Below are 19541 nucleotides of genomic sequence, written 5' to 3'. Positions count from 1 at the left end.
AGATACTCCTCTGTTTCTTCTTCTACCCCCGCCTGACTATATAAGTTTTGCTACTCCCGTTAGAACAACTGATGAAGCAAGCTAAGGGTTGCTGCACACGGAAGGAGGTAGCATCGCCAGACCGGGCAAAAGGCTGAAATAAGTATGGGTTATCCATCTTTTATAATTTTCATATTTTATTAAGGGTAAAACAGTAAACTTAAAATAACATTAGGATAACTTAAGAATTATAAAATTATATATTCATGACTTAATGAAAAATAATAACGGAGTGCTATTGTACAATTTCAAGTGGCATTTCAGAGTGTTTGTACCAATTTAATATAATTCTAAGTGTCTATGCTTTTTGTCATTAGTCTTAAAGTGTTCCTGAAATTTTTCCAACAAAAGACAGAACTGCAATGTTCTCTGGGTTTCTAAAATCATGGAATTAAGTTTTCACCAAGTTAACAGGAGGGCAACTCAAAATTGACGAAATTTACCCAAACCAGAATATCAGCACTTTACTACCAAAAGCTAGTAGTAGTTTTCCTTCCAAGTGTGAAAAAAAAAAAAAAAAAGAAAAAAAAAGGAATAATGTTTCCATTCTCATGTCATCAATAAAATGTGTGCTACATCTTCTAAACTAGTTATCTGGTTCTATACCTTTAAACTACTTATCTGGCATTATAAAACCTCTTTACATCACTATTTAGCCTACAAGAACAAATCAAGAACTCATCAGTAACTCCAAAGAAATACCCAAAAACCATTTCTCAGATTAGAAAACTTAGTACACTGCACGGGAAACTGACACTAATTCTGAGCATAGATTCCTGGTATATTCCTTCTTACGAGTTACAAAAACAGGGGCACCGGCCAATTTGTAATACTTATTCTTTGATAGGATGAAAGAACCTGTTCCCACCTTGTGGCTCCTCAGTAACTAATTGTGACCATCCTGATCTTGATCCTCAGCATTAGCATTGTTTTTGCCCCCATCTATGTAGGGAAAAGAGCAAGTGAGCAACCTCATTTATTAAGGAAAAGGTCATTTACTGGAATGATTATTGAATACATCATACCTTCACTGTCATCTGGTGGAGCATACACAGATCGTTTTACTTGCTGGTGTGGTGAAGGCTGAAAACAAGCATGGATAAAAGTTGGCATTGCGTTTGCATATTCACTTGTATAGCATTACCAAAGATATTAGCAATGTGCAAATCTTCAACAGAAGGTAGAACAAGAATAACCCAGTAGAAGATTAAGATTATATTCTGTTGAAGTTGATGCAAGGGCTCAATAACATTTTAATACTGTTTTTAAGTTTCTCTTATTTGTGAAACTAGAAACATACAAGGTAAATTGGAATAAGTTGAGGTGCCAATACATGCCAAGGGCATCTACAATGAGTTGGCAAACCAAAGTTATACAGGGACTGCATAACAAATTGAAGTGTACAAGAGTTCAGCAACATGGCGGGTATCTTGGCAAAACAAACTATCCAACAAGATTTTGAGCATTATACTTTTGATCTATAAGGTAAAGGTGGTATCCAGGACTACAATAACTATAATGAGTAACATGAAACTTTGGGGGAAAATTCATGGAAGCCCACCTAAGAAGTGTAAGGTGGTACCAGCGGAAATTTTTTGGAATCTTCCATGCCTGAAATTCCAGAAACCTGCTATTCCCCTTCCCCCACCCCCCTCCTTTCTCTTTTCTTTCTTAAACCCAAATCTCTATTGGAACAGCATCTCCCTCACCCCTAAACCCCCCTCAGCTGCAACAGCAGGCTTCCCCCACCCTTGGAAACCCTAGATCACCATCCTCTTTCTTGCGCAACTTAAACCCAACCTGGTTCCAAAGAGCAAAAAAATTATGAAAATTCAGAACTGGAAAAAGGAAATTCCAAAGAAAACCCCCAGGACAGCATCCCCTCTTCTTCACTCCCCCATCAACCCTAGCCGCAAGCCTTAAAATCTAAAATCCCCTTTGCTATGAGCTCCAAAAGCCTAGAAAAGTTGTGCCAATCATCAACAGCTGTAAGATCAGTAATTCCCCTCCTTGGTACACATCAGACAGATTCAACAAAAACAATCTACCCCTCAAGGGGGCTTGGGATCTTACAAAAAGGACCTCTTATGATCTTTATCAACCTAGAAAAGGCCTATAATTGAGTACCCAGAGAGCTCATCTCGCATGTCCTAGAGAAGAGAGAGCTCACATAACAGTATATGGATTAAGGACATTTAGAAGGGTGTTAAGACAGTGGAAGAGCTGCAGCAGGCCGAGGCAACGCGCTTCCAATTGCCATTGGTTACATCAAAGATTAGCTCAAAGCCCTTATTTGTTTGCACTCGTAATGGGTGGTTTAACTAGGCCCATACAAGACAAGGTCCCTCCGTATATGCTATATTGTTTTGATAGATGAGAAGGGATTAATGCGAATCTAGAATTACAGAGATCAAGCTTGTAGCCAAGAGGCTTTAGTTAGGTAGATCAAATTTCAAAGACAGAATATATGATGCGTAACTACAATTAAACCATTAAAGATAGCAAACCCGCCCACTTGAATGCTTTGTTTATGAAAATTCCGTCTAATAGAAAAAACGACCTTTCTGATCCCTTTCTCATCCCACCTCTATGATCTCCCTATCACACGTCGGTTCAGCAGGCAAGAGTTTTTGGCGGGTTGGTCTTCAGCATACCCCATCTAAGGCTGTTGGCAAGGGGGTGGGAAGCCCATCTACCTTACCATCACTCATCCAGATATTGCTTTCTCAGTCAGTGTGGTTAGCCAGTTCTTTTTCAAAGCCTTGAGTTGAACACTGGGAGGCTGTGAAGTGGTAAAACTAAGGTGGGAGGGATGCCACAAAGTGATCACTTTAGATATTTGGGGTCAACCTTCAACAAAAAGGGTGATAGGGAAGATGAGGTTTCCCACCTAATTCAAGAGGACAGATGAAATGGAGAGATAAATCTGGAGTGTTATGTGACAAAGGCATGTCAATAAACTGAAGGGGAAATTTTACAGCATAGTAATAAGACATGGACTGTTGGGCAGTTAAGAGGATATAGATGAGTGCAGTGGAGATGACAACGTTGAGGAGGCTGTGCAACAAGACTACGAGAGATAGAATAATGACTGTGATATAACCAGGATCAGCAAGAAAAGGATAGCTCATATTTTGAGCCCAAAATAGCCCCAGACCATGCGGCACCTAGAGGTGGCCAAATGCCTTCAAGGGTATTTTGGTCATTTTACACCCCTCCTTGGGTCTCACTGGACCAGTTAGCTTGTCAGGAGTTGGAATCTACTTCTAGTTTAAGTTTGGTTTCATCTTGGTGAAATTATTGAAGAGTCCTTGTCCATGTAAGAGTTCCAGTTGGAATCCAATTTTCAAGTAGGATTCCTTCTGGTAGTTGGTTGTCTAATTTTGCAAGTTGTCTTTGTTCAAGAGTTTTTCAAAAGACTCCTTTTCTAGTTGTTTTGAAAGTCCTTAAAGTTATTGTCCAAATTCGATTCCCTAAGTTAAGTCCAAGTGATGTAACCACGTTGACACCCCCATAACTAGGCCCACAACCCAGACCCAAAAAAGCCAACTAAAAGCTAGCCGAATTCCCCCAAGGGAATTTTGGTCATTTTTCCAGCCCTTTTAGAGCTCAAGATGGGTCTGATTGGAACCCCCTCAATCCAAGGGTTACGGATCTAATTTTATTTTTTCATTTGAATTAGTATTTTTTGAGTTACAAAAGAATCCAAGTCCATTGTAAGTTAGTAATTTAAGTAGTGTTGTAATTGGTTAGTTTGTGGATAAGATAAGACTCTTTACCAAAAAGGGTTCTTATCTTTTAGGAGTTGAAATTTTGATTAAGATTTGTCTTTTATTAGTTAAGAGTCTAACTTGCAAAGTCTATGTCAAGTGGTAGGATCCCTATCTATTAGGGATTCCCACATTGGGTCAAAGTATTTTAAAGGCTATAAATAGCCTGTTATTTCATTGTAATTTTCAGCTTTGATTGAATTAAAGTTTATAGTTTATTGAACACAGTGTCCTAGTCCTCTTTGGGAGGGCCACAGCTGATTTCAAGAGTTTTCAATCACAACCTGCAGTTTACAAGCATTCATCAAGCAGCCTTTCCAAGAATCACTGCATCCCAAGTAAGTTCAAAGACCAACCACACCCTCCCCTGTCCTGTGTAACCTTCCCGAAACCCCTGCCCCTGCTGCCACATCAATCCAGCAGCACCCCTAGGCCCCACGACACCCCCAGCCCCCCCCCCCCCCCCCCCCAACCCCAAAAAAAAAAGAGCAATCCTGTTAAGCCCATCCCCAACCTATCCCTGCAACGTAGGCTTCCCCCACCCCCTTCTTCTCCCCTGCAATACAGCAAACCCCTTCCCCCTGTTACACCTTCAAACCCCACCCCCTTACATCCCCTTTCCCTCTATCTAGATCACAAGTCTTCCCTGACCCAAATCCTAATCTCAGATTCATCTACACCCTCAACCCTAACTAGTTATGAAAATCCTGCACTTCATCGTCTTCCCTAATTTCTGCAATTTTTCGTAACTTCTGTGAACTTTAAACTCTACCATTCAGACCTATCTCAAGCCGTAGAATCAAGTTTGCAAGAATATCATTTCTGGAACTGCAGGACAGTCAGGCAATTCCCCTCTCATACCCTACCCGAAATTCCCTACAAAGCCCTAGTTTCCTATTTTAGTAAAATTCAGATCTAACTTTCTATTACAGCAGGGTTTTTCAGAGTTTTAGTATACCCTAAAACCCTTTATCAATCCTCCCTTTTGCTGGAATTCCTAAGCAGCCCTTAGATCTAGGAAAAATTACCAAAATACCTTTAGTCCTAGACCGGGATTTACATGACCAGGTAGGTTTCCTAAATTGAGTTGGTTTCACTCAAGTGTAAGGCTATAAAACAGTCCCCACCTCTTGTAATCAATTCAGTTGATAAAGAATTAAATAAAAATTCGCAGACTTGGAGTGGTGGGAAACTAGACAACAATCTGGGTTATGAGGAAAAGTGTGTTTCTTCAAATTCTGTGATTCTAGTTCATCTTCTCCATCAGCTCAAGCTTGCGGCAACTTCAATAGCTCATCACACTAGCAGCCATACAACCAGCCCTTCCCCTACAAGTAAGCACAATCCCCTCCCCATACCGTCCCTATCCCCATTGCAAGCCACCCCCTCTCCCTTTCTTCTTACGGCAGCAGCACCTTAACCCCACTCCCGCATGTCCTAAAACCCCTACCCCTTCTTTCCACTAACCCTCCCCAGTCGCACCCTTCTTTATCTTCTCCTACTTCTAAAACCAAATACAGCCCATCCCTTGAAGTTGCAGAATTTCCCTGCACTTCATCTTCTTCACATAAACCCTAATATCTACTTTCATTAAAAACCTTAAATCTCCCTAACCCTTAACCCAAAGTCTAAACCCTCTTAGGACTAGCACCTCTCACACCCCCTCTACCTTCAACTCCCACCCCAACCCTAACCTTAGAATCTGGAAAACCCTAAAAATTCAAAACCCTAGTTTCTAAAATTTCTGCAAGTACAATCCCATTGAAAAACAGAAAATTCCTTCTGAATTCAGACCTAAATTTAACCTGACCGAACCCTAAATCCCATCCCAACCTAACCCTAGACCTATCCCATACCTAGAGTTAAGAGTTGGCCATGCAGCAGGGTTCCTATTGTGTTTTGAGTGAAGATTAGCTGATGTCCTTGAATACCAGACCAAAACAGTAGTAGGGTTTCAAATCCTAAACAGCTGCTGTCTTTTGAGAATTGACCCCAAACATCAAGGAATTGAACCCTAGGTTGCCTGCTGCTTTTGTAGAAAAGATCCTATTACTGGCCCTGTGATCCAGGGTCACATCAGAGTGATTGTTTTAGAACTGAACTGGGAATCCCACTAATACAAGAAAAGCTTTGTGAGAACCTCTTGATGTGGTAGAGTCATGTACAATGGAGGCCTGTAGATGCACCACTAAGGGTCTCCCAAATTTAGTTTGATGGAGTTAAAAGAATAGAAGCAGAGCTAAATGACTATTGGGGAAGTAGCAACGAAAGATTTTCTTGTGATAGGCAATCTCGGTACAACCGCAAATAGAGTCTTTTGGAGGATAAACGTCCATGCTAGTGACCTCTTGTAAGAGGATGATCCATTACTTATTTCCTTTTTCTTACTGTCTTTGATCCCGATTATTTTGATTTACTTCTCAAACTCCTATTACTAATGCGAACCTATGAGGGGTCTGCTATGGTGGACTTCACTGAGAGAGAATTAGGAGAATAGGAAAGAGGGGGAAGGGGGAAAACTCATCCACACTCACTTATAGCTTCTCTACTATATTTTAAATATTTAAATTTCATAACTCAACTGAGAGTTCCTCGTTTGCAGACAAAATAAATAGGCAATAAACCTTGCTTCCAAAATAGAAACTTTTTTGAAATAAAAACTAGCTGGAATAAAGATCTACCATACTAAGCTATTGCTAAGATAAAGAAACAAATAGCAAGACAATCCTACATAATCTACCCAAGCAACTATTATACTTACAATAAATTAATACTAATATTATTACTAATTCCAGGCCTTCCCAGACGAGTAAACTGGCATTAGGTCCATCCTTGGTCTGGGTTTCCAAACTGGATCAAATCAGTCCAGCCAGGCCAAGGCTACTGCATCAATTACTACCTCAGCCTCTTTTGGATCCATGTAACTGATTCCATTTAGTAGGGATAAGGTTATGGCTATTGTCGTACACCATAGAGTAGTGTTTAAATAGAATCATACAGGACTCGAGAAGTATAAAGACTGCAGAAGGCATAAGATTCAGCAAGAAGATGCCATTTAATAATCAAGATCAAGTACCTGTAATTTTGGCCGGAGAGCTTCAAGAGGTCCTTTGGGCTTCTGAGCTCCTTGCTATTGGAAGTCCAAATACAGCAGACAAAGGAATAAGGTAGTTTAACTTGATTTGCATACTAAACCTTAGTCACAGCGGAAAGGAACCAGTTCACAGAAAAGAGTCTGGATAGATACCTTTCCCAGTGCCCAATCAGCTGAATCAAAGTAAGCCCGCTCATGGTCCTAGCAGTACAAATAATAAATGTGAGATGAACTCCCCAGAGATTGATACAAAAAAATAAAAAAATAAAAAGAATAAGCAAATAGATGACCCTGGATATCAGTGGATGCTTTTTGGACAACATTCCTCCATACTTTTTCTTGATTGTTTCTTCCTGCAGAAGGCAACATGAAACCGCTAAGAAGCCCATCCAGTTAAGTTAGAACACAATAGTACACCATGAAGAACATGACAGCCAAGTGTTTTAACAATTAAAAAAGAAAATGATTCCATGCACAGGAAAGTACCCACATGTATTAATCTGTAAGTGTAGCACCATGACTTACACGGTTACACCAGAAGAAAGAAGGGGAGGGGGGTTTGCAGTCATTTTAATATTTAAAGGGAACTACTACGCATCAATGACAATTTCCTCTATGCAAAAGATAATAAGTGATACAATCTAAAAATGATGAAACTTAGACATAAAAGCACCTCTTGCTGGGGTGAAGGCATCGAATTTTCCACTTTCTTGTCCACATGTTGAGGGGCCTCCATGGATAACCCTTCATCAGGTTGTCCTTCAAGCGTATTTTCAGTGTTCTCCTGCACCTTCACATCCTCCATATTTGTGTCCGACATCTTACACTAGGTGAACCAAACACACATCAGCAGCTTAGTGGTTAAAGCAGTTGGCTCATCTTCAGAGCAATGATCAATCCAATACAAGGAAATGTGAAATTATGCAAAAGGGACTAAAGTTCCTACAACTTTTGTGTGGTATATTTTCATATATGCTGCCAAAACAATTAAATGAAAACCTTGTCACTGTTCAGGAAACAAAAGGGCAACAGAAAGAGAGAGAGAGAGAGAGAGAGAGAGAAGAAGAAGAAGGAAAAAAATTACACAAAAAAAGAACAATGCAAAAATTCATGTGAACTGGCAAGTGTCTGTGTGCACAAAGAGATCAGTGCTACTTTCACTAACTGCTAACAATGGGGAAAGGGTTACAATCTCTTCTAAACAGCTCTTAAAAAAATAAAAAAATAATAAAAAGGAAACTCCATTGAACAAATTATGAAGAAATCAAGAGATACAAATTTCCATTATTACCTCCACAAAAACCCTAAAAATTACCACACAGGCTTCTAACAACCTTGCGCAGGCAGGTCAAAACCCAGTCTACAGAATACAAGATATCAACCCCCAACACATACAAAGCAGCTTTTGAAAAATGATTTACTAGACAAATCTTTCATCAAGAATAAAAAAGAGAACTTTTACGAACATCAGAGCCGCTGATATGAACCGGGTACCATCCACAGAGGGCAGAGAGAGGTTACTAGTAACCTACAGCTCTATTTTGGCCAGCATAGGGGTATTTTGGTAATTTTCCATATTTCAATTGAGTCTACTCAGGGTTTAGTTGGGTCCAGTGTGTTTGAGGGACCCTGGAACAATTTTTGTTTTTGAATTTGGGTCCTTAACTATTGAGTTATTGAAGAGTCTTGGCTAGAGTTGTATTCCTAAGTTGTGGAGGAGTCCTTTAGAGTTGTCATACTCCTTGCAAGGAATCCATATCTACTCTTAGAATTCAAATTGGAATCTAGAGTGAGTTATGAAGATTCTTCGTGTCAGCTGAAGACCTAGTCAATTAGGACTTTAAGTCTGATTTACATTGCAAGTTAGAGTTCTAGTTTAATTTCTTTCAGTAAGCTACAAATAAGCCATCTAGCTTTGTAATCAGCAAGTTGATTTACATATAAAATATTGATTGAGTGTTGAAGGCAAGGAATAGAGGCCGTGGGCTCCCTAGAGGGGGCCAGCAGCAACTTTAAAAGTACTAAATTCTGTAGAAATTCTTCAAGTTCAGCATTCATCTTCCAGTCCCAGGTACAAGCCCTTTACCCCATCCCAGCCCCATTCCCTCTTCTCCTCTCTCTCACCCGCAAGTCTCCCCTACCCCTTAAACCCAAGTTTTTACATTCCCAGCCCAACCCCTCCATCGTCTCCCAGCCCTTCCCAAACCCCACGGCAGCCTTAGGAACCCTCCCCTAACCATAGATTATAATCCCACCCCCTCCCCTTACCCTTTCTCCCTCTTTTATTCTTTTCCTGCTTGCAGCACTTCTGGATTTTCCAGAAAATTAAGAACATAAGTGCCCCAAGTATTCTAGAACTAATAGAACCTAATCCTTTGACCCAAACTCCTCCCCTTTTGAATTTACAACCCACCCACAGCCCCCTATCCTCAAGTACAGGCAGTTCCTCTCCCATCCTAAGCCCTAGAAATTCCGCAATTTACCATCCTATTAGAAAACCCTAACCCCAGAATTCTGAAAAACTCTAAATTCAAAAACCTAAATCAAAATTTTCAATTTTGAAATTTCAGGAGAGCAAGGTCCCAAGACCTAGTTTCTCAAGCCCTAGAAGCCTAAGCCTGGCTGAACCTAACTCTAACCCTCAACTAACACTAGCACCTATAAAACCAAGCAAAAACCCTCAACCATAGGGTATTTCAGCCCTGGGAAGACTGCTGATTCTCAGGGAGATGATCCTGGAGTGACCTAGACCTAAGGCATTACATCAATTAGCCAAACCCTAGATCCTGGTTCACATCAACCACTTTAATCATACAAATCACCAATGAATCATCTTCACATGAGCTTAAGATTTTCCGACTTGGATAAGAATATCTCAACAGGTAAGGATTAGAAAATTTGCACAGATACAGTGGGACGAAATAACCATCAGCAGAAACATGATAATTCGAAATGAAATTAATGATAATTACACAGTTCATTGTGGAGTAGGGTTGGAAACTGACACCATACAAAGACACCAAGTACTCTAGAGATACCATTCAGGTAAACCACGTGAACAAAGTAGTGTAGAGACCAGAGAAACTACAAGAGCACTGCACTCCCATGTATACATAAACAATTAATCCCTCCATATAGAACTTGTAAGTTACGCTAAACCACCCATATCAGACAAAAAATGGTTGAAAATATTGGTAATCATTAAATGTGAAATTAAATAGTTTTATTTTCTCAGCACGGTACCTCACATGTATGGTTTTGGATAACCATATCTATTTTTTAAAACGAATTGGTTTAGAGAATTCAAACTCCAGTAATGTTAGCAGTGGTTCACCGTCAACCTTTATTTTATCGCTATCTACAACACTGTTCGTTCTAATTCCCCAATTTCAGTTGGGAAAACAACAAGGATTCAGTTCTTCCTAAAGACTCCAGTGCCAGACAAAATTATCACAACATATGCTTTCCATGCATGAGAGAAGCATCGCAAGTAGACACTAAGCCCTCTATAATACAGCTGCAAGTTTCTTTTTTGCAAGGTGCTGTGGTTCTTTACACTTCTAACAAAAAATTTATTTATCTAGAAGTGGGCCACATTAAAACAAAACTTACAGCCACAAAATGGCAAGTTAATGCTTCAGCCTTATCTTTTTTCTTTTTTTTTCTGGGATGAATAAACTATTATTACCAAAAACCCTGAAAGGCAAAGAAGGAATAAACAAGGAGGAAGCAAGGGGGGCCAGCCCTTAATTAGGAGGCTGAAGAGAAGAGGAAAGACCCCACATAACAACAATAAGCCTGTTCCTTAGGGGGGTGGGGAGGGAATGCAGCCTAGTGGAAGGCATTCCAAATCTAGATCTGGAGTTGAAAGTCCATCTCCTAAGGTTGCACTCCCACCAAAGATGGTGAACTACAGCATCAAAGACCAACTTACCAGCAATATCACAAATAGAGGAGCTAGGAAAGGATTGGAGGATCCACAAACCAAACCCATAAGATTGCCGAGAGTGAGGCGCGACGGAGGCAAAACCCCCAAAGAGAGAGAAGGCGCAGGACAAGAAAAGGAGCGAGCAACCAACAAGGGGAAAGAGGAGGAGACGACGGAAAAGAAACCGGGGGAGGCAAAGGGAAGGACCACAAAGGGGAAGAGCCGCAAGAGGGCCCAACCAAACCAAAGGGAACCAGGGAAGGCGGCAGGGGGGGGACCAAGAAAAGGGGGCGAGCCAAGGGGAGGGGGTGGGGAAGGGTGGGAAGACCAGAGGGACCGGGAGATGAGCGGGGGAAGCAGGCAATTTGAGATGAAAGTGGAGAGGAGGATGAACTTGGAGGATACAAGGGTCATTAACAAGCGGCAGCCAATGTGGTTGTAGAGAATCTTTAAAGGATGCCAAGAGTCAAGCCACAAGGAGGTCAAGGAGCATTCTAGATGAGGGAGGAGAATGCTGGAAGAGCAAGGGGTCTGAGCGGGAGAAGTTTCATCCAAACCCTAAAAAGCTTGGAGGGGAAGGAGGATGTCCAAATGGAGTCTAATTTCAGGAGGTGGTAGTAGACCCAATTCACCCATATAGAGTCATGCTTGAAGGCAATTTTCTAAATTAGCTTCAAAAGACTAGCGGTATTGAAGTCCTGATGCTTTAGAATTTTAAGCTTTTAAGGTTCAAAGCTACCCCATTAATACCCAAAAAGACTACAACTATGCAATAGAAAACACCTAATAAATGGCATTGGACAATATTACAAAATTAAAATATATATATTAAAAACAATAAAGAGCACAATATGCAATGTAGAATAGTAATAGTGCCAAAAATATGCGAAAGCGAAACAGCAAATTTGTAAGTTGTAGTAGGCCCATTTGACAATAATAATACACAAGAAAACAGAAATAAGTTGTCCACGTTTTAGTTTTCGAATGACTAAAAAGAGAAGAAGTGCTCTTTTGAAGTTAAGAAGCGTAAATCATAGGCTTTTGCACCAGTAGAGTCCCAAGAGAAGGGGGAGATTTCCTATGCAGCCTTACCCCAAGCAACTTTTGTTGAGAAGCTGTTTCAATACCTTGACCTTAGGCTACAACTATGGTCCACCAACCATTATGCTTACAAATTGAGACGGGAGATTACACCAGTGCATTAGTCGTTCCGAGAATTTCTTTGGATGATTGCAATGCCCACACGAAGAAGAAATTAAGTTGTTCACTTACAAAACCGTATCTATTGAAGTCTTTGCAAGCACTTCTAAATCCAAACTGTTAATGCTGACAACTTGGTGTATATGCTAACTAATCCACGATCAAACTGTGTTCATAATATATAAAGATCTTTGTTGAAGTTTTCACAACTCTCTCTCAGCCATGAATAATTGGAGCCTATGACTTGATGGTAGATGTATCTCAAAAAGATTTATTAGTAGAGTTATTCTCTAAGCAAGAAACTAATATTGATTACTTTTCCTAGATACAGAAATGGAAAGAAAGAGATAAAAGACAATCCTATGGTGCTTTCTACATTTCCATCATCCCTTTTATTTGTGTTATTGGCAATGCCAATGATATTTGGAAGTACCAAGTAGTTTCACAACTACATTTCTTTGAGAAACATTTATAACCATCCTGCAGACTATTCGTCCATCATTTATCACTTTCAGTCAATGATTGAGATTAATCTCAAATGAAATAGACTTTGATCTATTTTTACTTTGACTGAAAAAGACTGAAGAATAGAGTGTAAACAATTTACTTAATTTTTCACCTAGTTCAAATATGCAATCGCACTTTCTGGTCCAGTTTCTGCTTTTTATTCTCTATTTCTGATTTATCCACTAGGTCAGTCTGTTGCTTCTTTTGCACTTGGTTTTGGTGTTGCAGCTATTCTGTTTTTTGGGTTGATGCATTTGTATATTTCATATAATGCTGCTGGTATGGTAAAATAACAGCACTATGTTCATTATTCATTCTGGTGCTTCAGATCTTAGACATGCTGTAATTGATGGGCTACATTTTGTCCTTGTGGCAACATGTGTTGACTTCTTCTTTTTAATATTAAATGTCTGAATACAAAAAAAATTCTCCAATGTTGGATGACTTTCTAGATTGTTGGAGTTTTAAATATGCTTTTTATCAACTAAGAATGATCTGTAGTTGCATTTGACAATTCTTTTGCTGCATCAGCATGCCAATGCAATCCTTTGGCCTTCAGAGATTGGGTTTCTGAGATATTTCTTGGGGCATGACCAGTGGATGTGTTCATATAGAATTTGGAGAGAAATAAAGAAAAACACTTGGGGAGACAAGTCATCAATAATCATAGCTGTATTTATTCACACCACAAAGGTTTAAAAGAAATGAAGCAGACAGAAGCAAATCCAAAATATTTGGATACCAAAAACAATCCATGTCCAAGGAGAATTGTGTTAAGCAATCTAATATAATCTATTTAGTAACGTTCATAATGCTATTGAGTCAACGAAAATAGCAAGATAAAATGATAAACTTGGGCAAAAGAGAGAAAAGGTCAGTTACCTTGATTTCTGTCTTAGTCCCCCCCCCCCCCCCCAAAAAAAAAAAAAACCCCCAGCAACAAAAAAATGAGGGGGGAAATATCTGCTAGCCCCACACTTTCAGGTGGAGAAGAGTGAGAAGAACTACCATAAAGGCTGGCAAGTTATTTATGTGTAGAAAAACCTAAACATTAGAGAAAGCAGGGAAATTGATGAAAGACAAAAGAAAAATCATGCCCAATGATGATCATTAACGTTTTATAGGGCCCTCAAAAGCATAGTACTAAATTCTGCTAAATTTTGGAAATTCTGAGCTAGCCAAAACAAAATGCCATTCGAAATCGGAACTTGTTCGCCGGAATTCCACTAAAATCTCAAAAATTTTGGTGAAATCTTGAAAATCCCAAGGGGTTGTACCGTACGGCTTATGGCTATGGATATGGAAATGGTGGAGCATATGGTGGCTTATTTGATGATTCCAGCAGCATGTCTACATATGGGTATGGGGATGGATTAGGTGCACCATTTGTGGACTCCATGTATGGATATCTATCAGGACCAACACAGCTAGTCGTGCCAATTCAGCCACGTTAGAGTCCATGGACGTACGACACATTCTCTAGGGTAGGATATCCACTTTATGTTGATAATGCTACCTATAGAAGGGCAGTGACAGGCTACATGGATAACTTTATCCGTACCATGTCATGGCCTGCTTATGTCCAGTATTCAGTGTACTTCATGACTCCAGGAATGGATCCAACCCAACACAACAACTTTTATTAGACTAGACTAGGTCTCATTCATTCTAGACTCTATCTTTGGATATCCATCACTACCAGCACAACCAGTTATGCCAATTTTGCAACCAGGTTACAATCTATGCTCGTATGACAAATTCCTTAGGGTGTGATATCTAATTTATGTTGATGATGCTACCTACAAAACAACAGTGACAGACTACATGGATAATCCATACCATGTCATGGTCTACTTATGTCCAGCATTCAAAGTACTCCTCCATGACCCAGGGGATGAATTCAGCCCAACACAACAGCTTTTATAATATTAGACTAGGCCTCATTTATTGTGTATATTTGTTATTGAAAACTTCTGATATCTTGTGTCATGTATCTTTATCAATCATTCATTGTAATTCATTCAATTATTGTTATGCATCATTCATTGTAACTTTTAACTGAGCATTGGGTTCTACACTTCTACTTGTACATTGAATTCTACTTGTTCCTGTATTTGTTGTTGAATTTTAATGAAAATTTCAATGTTCTCTTGCATAATATACAATTTATATTTGTTAAAATTCATGTTCCAAACTTCCATTTTAGCCAACATATAGTCGGGCATGTGTCTATCAAGAATACCACTTTGGTTCATATGGTCTTGTTGGTTTCACCCCAGCTTATCAATTGTCGGAAGAAATTTGGCCCAGCATCAGCATTAGATCGAGATGGCCCTTTCCAGTACCTCAAACTCTGGTTGAAAACAACCCTTTCCATGGACTGATCTAAACAACCAAGCCTTTGGGCACTAGCTACAACCATTCCTATGTCCCAAGGATCAAGTATTGGATCCAACAGCCATAGATGAAACATAAATAATAAGTTTTAGGCAAAAATAACACTTCCATTGTGTTTATTGGCCTCAAATTAGGCTATACATCAAAAACCAAGCCAAAGAAACACCTAAAACCTGCTGAAATTGGGCATCGAAATATGGTACAAACTTGTACCATATTTAGCTAAAATTTCAACCAGGTCAAAATGGAGAAACAAAACAAAATTTAGTTTTATGCTCAAAAGTGCAAGTGGTAGGGCAATAGGGGAAGTAAGAAGCACATTATTTGGTGGGCCATCCTTAAAATTTTACAAGGTATAATCTTGTGCTTTGATTGATGTTCCATACACAACGTGGGATTCAGCCCTTGGATACCTGGTCTTCTGTCACCATACTTACAGGCATTGCAACTTGTGAGTTGTTTTACTCCTTGTCCAACAAGTTCTAACAAGATTATCGTATTCTAAAATAGTATATTAAAAGAGGTTATTGATAATGTGTTAACTTGGTGTATATAGCAGAAGGAAATAGTCCCTAAACTAGTGTCCAACTCCTAACTCTGAAAGGAGTTGTAGGTCCTGATTTTCAAGTGCTACTCTGCAGAGGAACCCCATTGTAAGGCTGTTTAGCCATCTACCAGTAACCACCTTCCCCCGCCCCCAAAGAGAAAAAAACAATGGGATGAATACCACTTGATTGTTGGCTAATTGCTTAGCAAGTTTGCTGCTTCTCAGTGAGGATTGTCTATGAGATTGGTACCTTGGGGGAGTAATACCCGAGAGGTCTGGGATCCTTGGTGAATCAATGAATTGGTCTTCCACGAATGGATCAGCAGGGTAACATTCTTACCCCAGTAGAAGGTCATATGCATCATCTTGTCTTATCCTTGCTGAATACAGTTCTCCTTCACTTTCTCCCTATTTTAGAAATGGAATTAGAGAGAGAGAGAGAGAGAGAGAGAGAGAGAGAGAGAGAGAGAGAGATCTGCAGAATTGCAGGTTGCAGAGGATGGGAAGAAGCAGAGGGATTTTGTTTGGTTTGAGCGAGGAAAGGGTAGAGCAAACGATCAGCCACATTGGTCAGAAGGAATAGCCTTTCAAGTGGTTCAAATCTCCATAAGATATCCTTATGTCAATGATGTTTCAATTTTTTCTATTGGACCACATTGTTTTACTATACGGTAAAATAATGTGTTTCTTTTGTTGGGTAGAAGATTAAAACATTGTTTTATAATATGGAAGCCTAGGAGCATGTTCTAAGTTCTAACACCGTTTTAGTTGCTTCTCTCGAATTAGAGCAACTAACAGCAACATCCACTAGAACATATCATTCAATGTTACAGAGCATATCAAATAACTGCAAGTCACAGAGTTGTTTCCTAACCAACAAACTATTCTTCAATGTTTCACAACCAAAATCAAAAACTGAAATAGAATGATTTGGAGAGACATGATCATATGCAAACAACAACCACCCCCTCAACACCAAGAAGGGGGGGGAGAAGAAAAAGAAAACTTTTGCAGACCAATCCAACTATAGCTGACAATATTCAGTTTATACAAAATTGTCAAATTAGATTATTCACACATGAGCTTAATAGTCATATCAGTGTTGCTAACAACTATAGTAACTCCAAATTCAAGTGAATTTAGTCAAGTAAAGAATTTTGATTAATCTGGTATAATTTATGATTGTGGCATATCCAATATGTGAGTATCATTTCTTTTGATTGTCAACCCTATTCAAGATAAAAGCTAGAAACAGAGGAAAGTACAGATAGCATACTGAAAATAAGAATCCCATGATGAAGTAATTTAGTGTGAATCGAGCAAAGAGCTCAGACCATTCAAGGTATATTAAATGACTGCTTTATGCTCAGCACTATTTCTTTCCATTTTAAAGTTTCGCCAGTGAACCCAAGAATCTTGAATAGAATCGACATGGATTTATGCATTTGAAAGTTTACCGGATCAATCTGGTATAATTTATGATTCAGGCAGATCCAATTTGTGAGTGTCTGTTGGTTTGATTGTCAAGCCTATTCAAGACACAAACTACATACAGAGGAATCTACTATAGCATACTGAAAATGAGAATCCCATTATCAAAATTTAATTTCTTGAAGTAATTTAGTGTGACTCGAATCACAGATGATGCTAGGCATGATGAATCTAGGAACTATCTTGTAGTTTTATTAAGCAAGAAATAAGAATAATCAAAAGGTGTGCACAACTTCCTGCCTAACTAGAAATTATGGAAAAACTAATGCAGTGTAGATATACGTTCTGGAAGAAGAAAAAAATTACAAGGAAAGAAGCCAAGAAAGTATAAATCGGAACAGAAACAAGCCAAGAAGACAAAGATTTGGGGACATATAACTTTAAACCCTAAACCCTTTCTTTCTGAGATGGGACCGAACCGAGGAAAACACTTCGTTTAGAAGGAGATAAACAAAACTAACCCTAAACCATTCGAGTTCGAAGGATAGAGAAAGAGAGTTCGAAGATCGACATACCAGTTACAGATTTTGGTCGCAGCTCTGTCTCTCGAAGGGAAGAGGTTTCAGCTCTCTTTCGTCGCAGCTCCTTCTTGTGGAAGCTCTCTCTCTCTCTCTTTCTTTACGTTTTATCATTTACCATGGGGATTATGCTTACGCATTGCGTTTCTCTTCAGGCAGAAGACAGCTATGTACAGATAGACAATTTATATAATATGGTTTTTTTTTTGCCCCCTTTTCTGAATGTTTTACTTGAGTTCCCTCCATTTTTTTGTGTTGAAAACACAGCGTATCCACCTCAAAATGAAGACGTTACAGAGCCACACTTAACTGTTAGTCTGTTACTGATCTGTTAACGCCAAAAAGCAAAAACTCTTACTGCTGTTAACTGAAATATCCCCCGCGCCCCAAGAAAATGATATTTTATGCTCCACCCAAAAAGTATGTGTGATGGTCATTACAGTCCAAACCCTTGAGCCGGATCAGACCACTTAAACCAAATCAAGGACTCAAGCTAAGTCCAACATAATTCAACTGACGAATCTCGAGTCATGACACTTCTCGAAGGAGGAAGGAAATGCCAGCTAAGAAGTCAAGAATCACGCATCATAGTGACACATAGCTGTCATCATGTGACTTTTCGACAGAAATAGTGCTAGCAGAAGATTTGGTGCATCCTCGCCCAAATGTCAAACCCCAACATTTAATTCAGCATTAAATGCACCAAGTCTCATTAAATGCGCATGGATAACCTAGAACCTTCTCATCCGCCCAAAATTTGCCTCGAGTACTACATACCATTGTTTTGTCCCCCCAACTGAAGAGTGGTGTCACATCAAGATCAACTTAATGTTGATCCATTTATTCACCTGTGAGATCACCAGCTGTCACACCCCACCCGCCGGTCTCGGTTACCCGCCCGACAACCCATGGGAGTGATCCGTCATAGGATCCACGGTTTTAGTCTATCAACAATAATAAATACAAATAAAGACAATCAAGAGCAATAATGGTTCAATTAATGAATAAAAGGATTACAGAAGTCTAAATACTCCAATAAAAATAATCAATGAAAGAATAATAAATCAAAATGAATATGAGTTCAGCGGAAGCAATCAAAAAGAGTTATATTTATAACATCCCGCCCTAAATCCACCAAGGGGGTACCCTATCTAGATTACCCGGGGAGTGAATCACGGTCTCGCCGATCAAGTTTAGGAACGATCATAGCCACTTAGCACAATAATATAATCAAAAGCAAGAATAATTCCTTGTATTCAAATAATTTAATAATAAAAGTCTAAAAAAGATCTCAGAAGGTTTCCCAAATAATATCAGAGTGCGAAAATGATACAAATAGGACAAATAGTCAAAGTGTGAAAAGGAAGGAAGAAACCCATCCTATAATAATAGCGGAAGGTAGATCGACTAAAATTAAGGGTTACAACCGGTTCCCAACATGACAAGGGAACAGACTAAACTACGGTCTCAACAAATTAACTAAAAGGTTAAAAAGAAAATGGGACGATATCCCAACACGAGCACACAAGTGCAAAGGCCGAACTACTCCAGATATGCCCCAATCTCGGACTACTAGTCTTTATCAACTTGTACACCGTGACAAGTGGGGTACGGGTCATCAACTTGGTCTTCAGAGTGTTGACCATCATAGTCAACAGTGGTGGTACCTGCAGTAGAGTCTAACAAAAATGTTGCAAAAAGGAGTGAGTTCAAAAGAACTCCGCAAGGCAGGTTATTCCACAATAACATAGATACATGATACAAAACATAGCATGATGTAATATGATATGAAACACATGATGCAATTATGATTCTAACTCTATGTATGCTAGTCTCTATGATAGACATGCTTTAAATCATAGCACCGTACTTCTTTGGGTTGTCAATCACTCCCCCTCAATCATACAAGATATCTTGGGTCTGCCAAGGAAGTTAGGTAAAGTCATCTCAAAAACCATGGTTGGGGATTTAGTCACCACTCTCTCACATCACCATTTGGTATAAGTACTGACGCATGTCACAGTAAAGCCTAGCCCAATGCAAGTCATCT

General features: G+C 39.3%; 1 protein-coding gene across 1 annotated transcript; it reads right to left on the bottom strand.

The window, feature by feature from the left end:
• Positions 1-273: 273 nt before the first annotated feature.
• LOC149004989 (uncharacterized) lies at positions 274-17802 on the bottom strand. The gene is made up of 7 exons (XM_089135504.1): positions 17489-17802; positions 7577-7729; positions 7194-7256; positions 7057-7104; positions 6886-6939; positions 1065-1122; positions 274-981 (listed from the first exon to the last, which is right to left on the bottom strand). Exons 2-7 carry the CDS (start codon positions 7721-7723, stop codon positions 926-928), a joined length of 426 nt encoding a protein of 141 aa, XP_088991630.1. The 5' UTR covers positions 7724-7729; positions 17489-17802; the 3' UTR covers positions 274-925.
• Between the last annotated feature and the right edge of the window lie 1739 nt (positions 17803-19541).

This window comes from Hakea prostrata, chromosome 9 (genome assembly GCF_041222555.1).
Source record: "Hakea prostrata isolate BN-2017 chromosome 9, UWA_Hpros_2, whole genome shotgun sequence".
NCBI lineage: Eukaryota > Viridiplantae > Streptophyta > Magnoliopsida > Proteales > Proteaceae > Hakea > Hakea prostrata.
The sequence above is the reverse complement of the archived record's forward strand: the minus strand, read 5'-3'. Positions and strand labels throughout refer to the sequence as shown.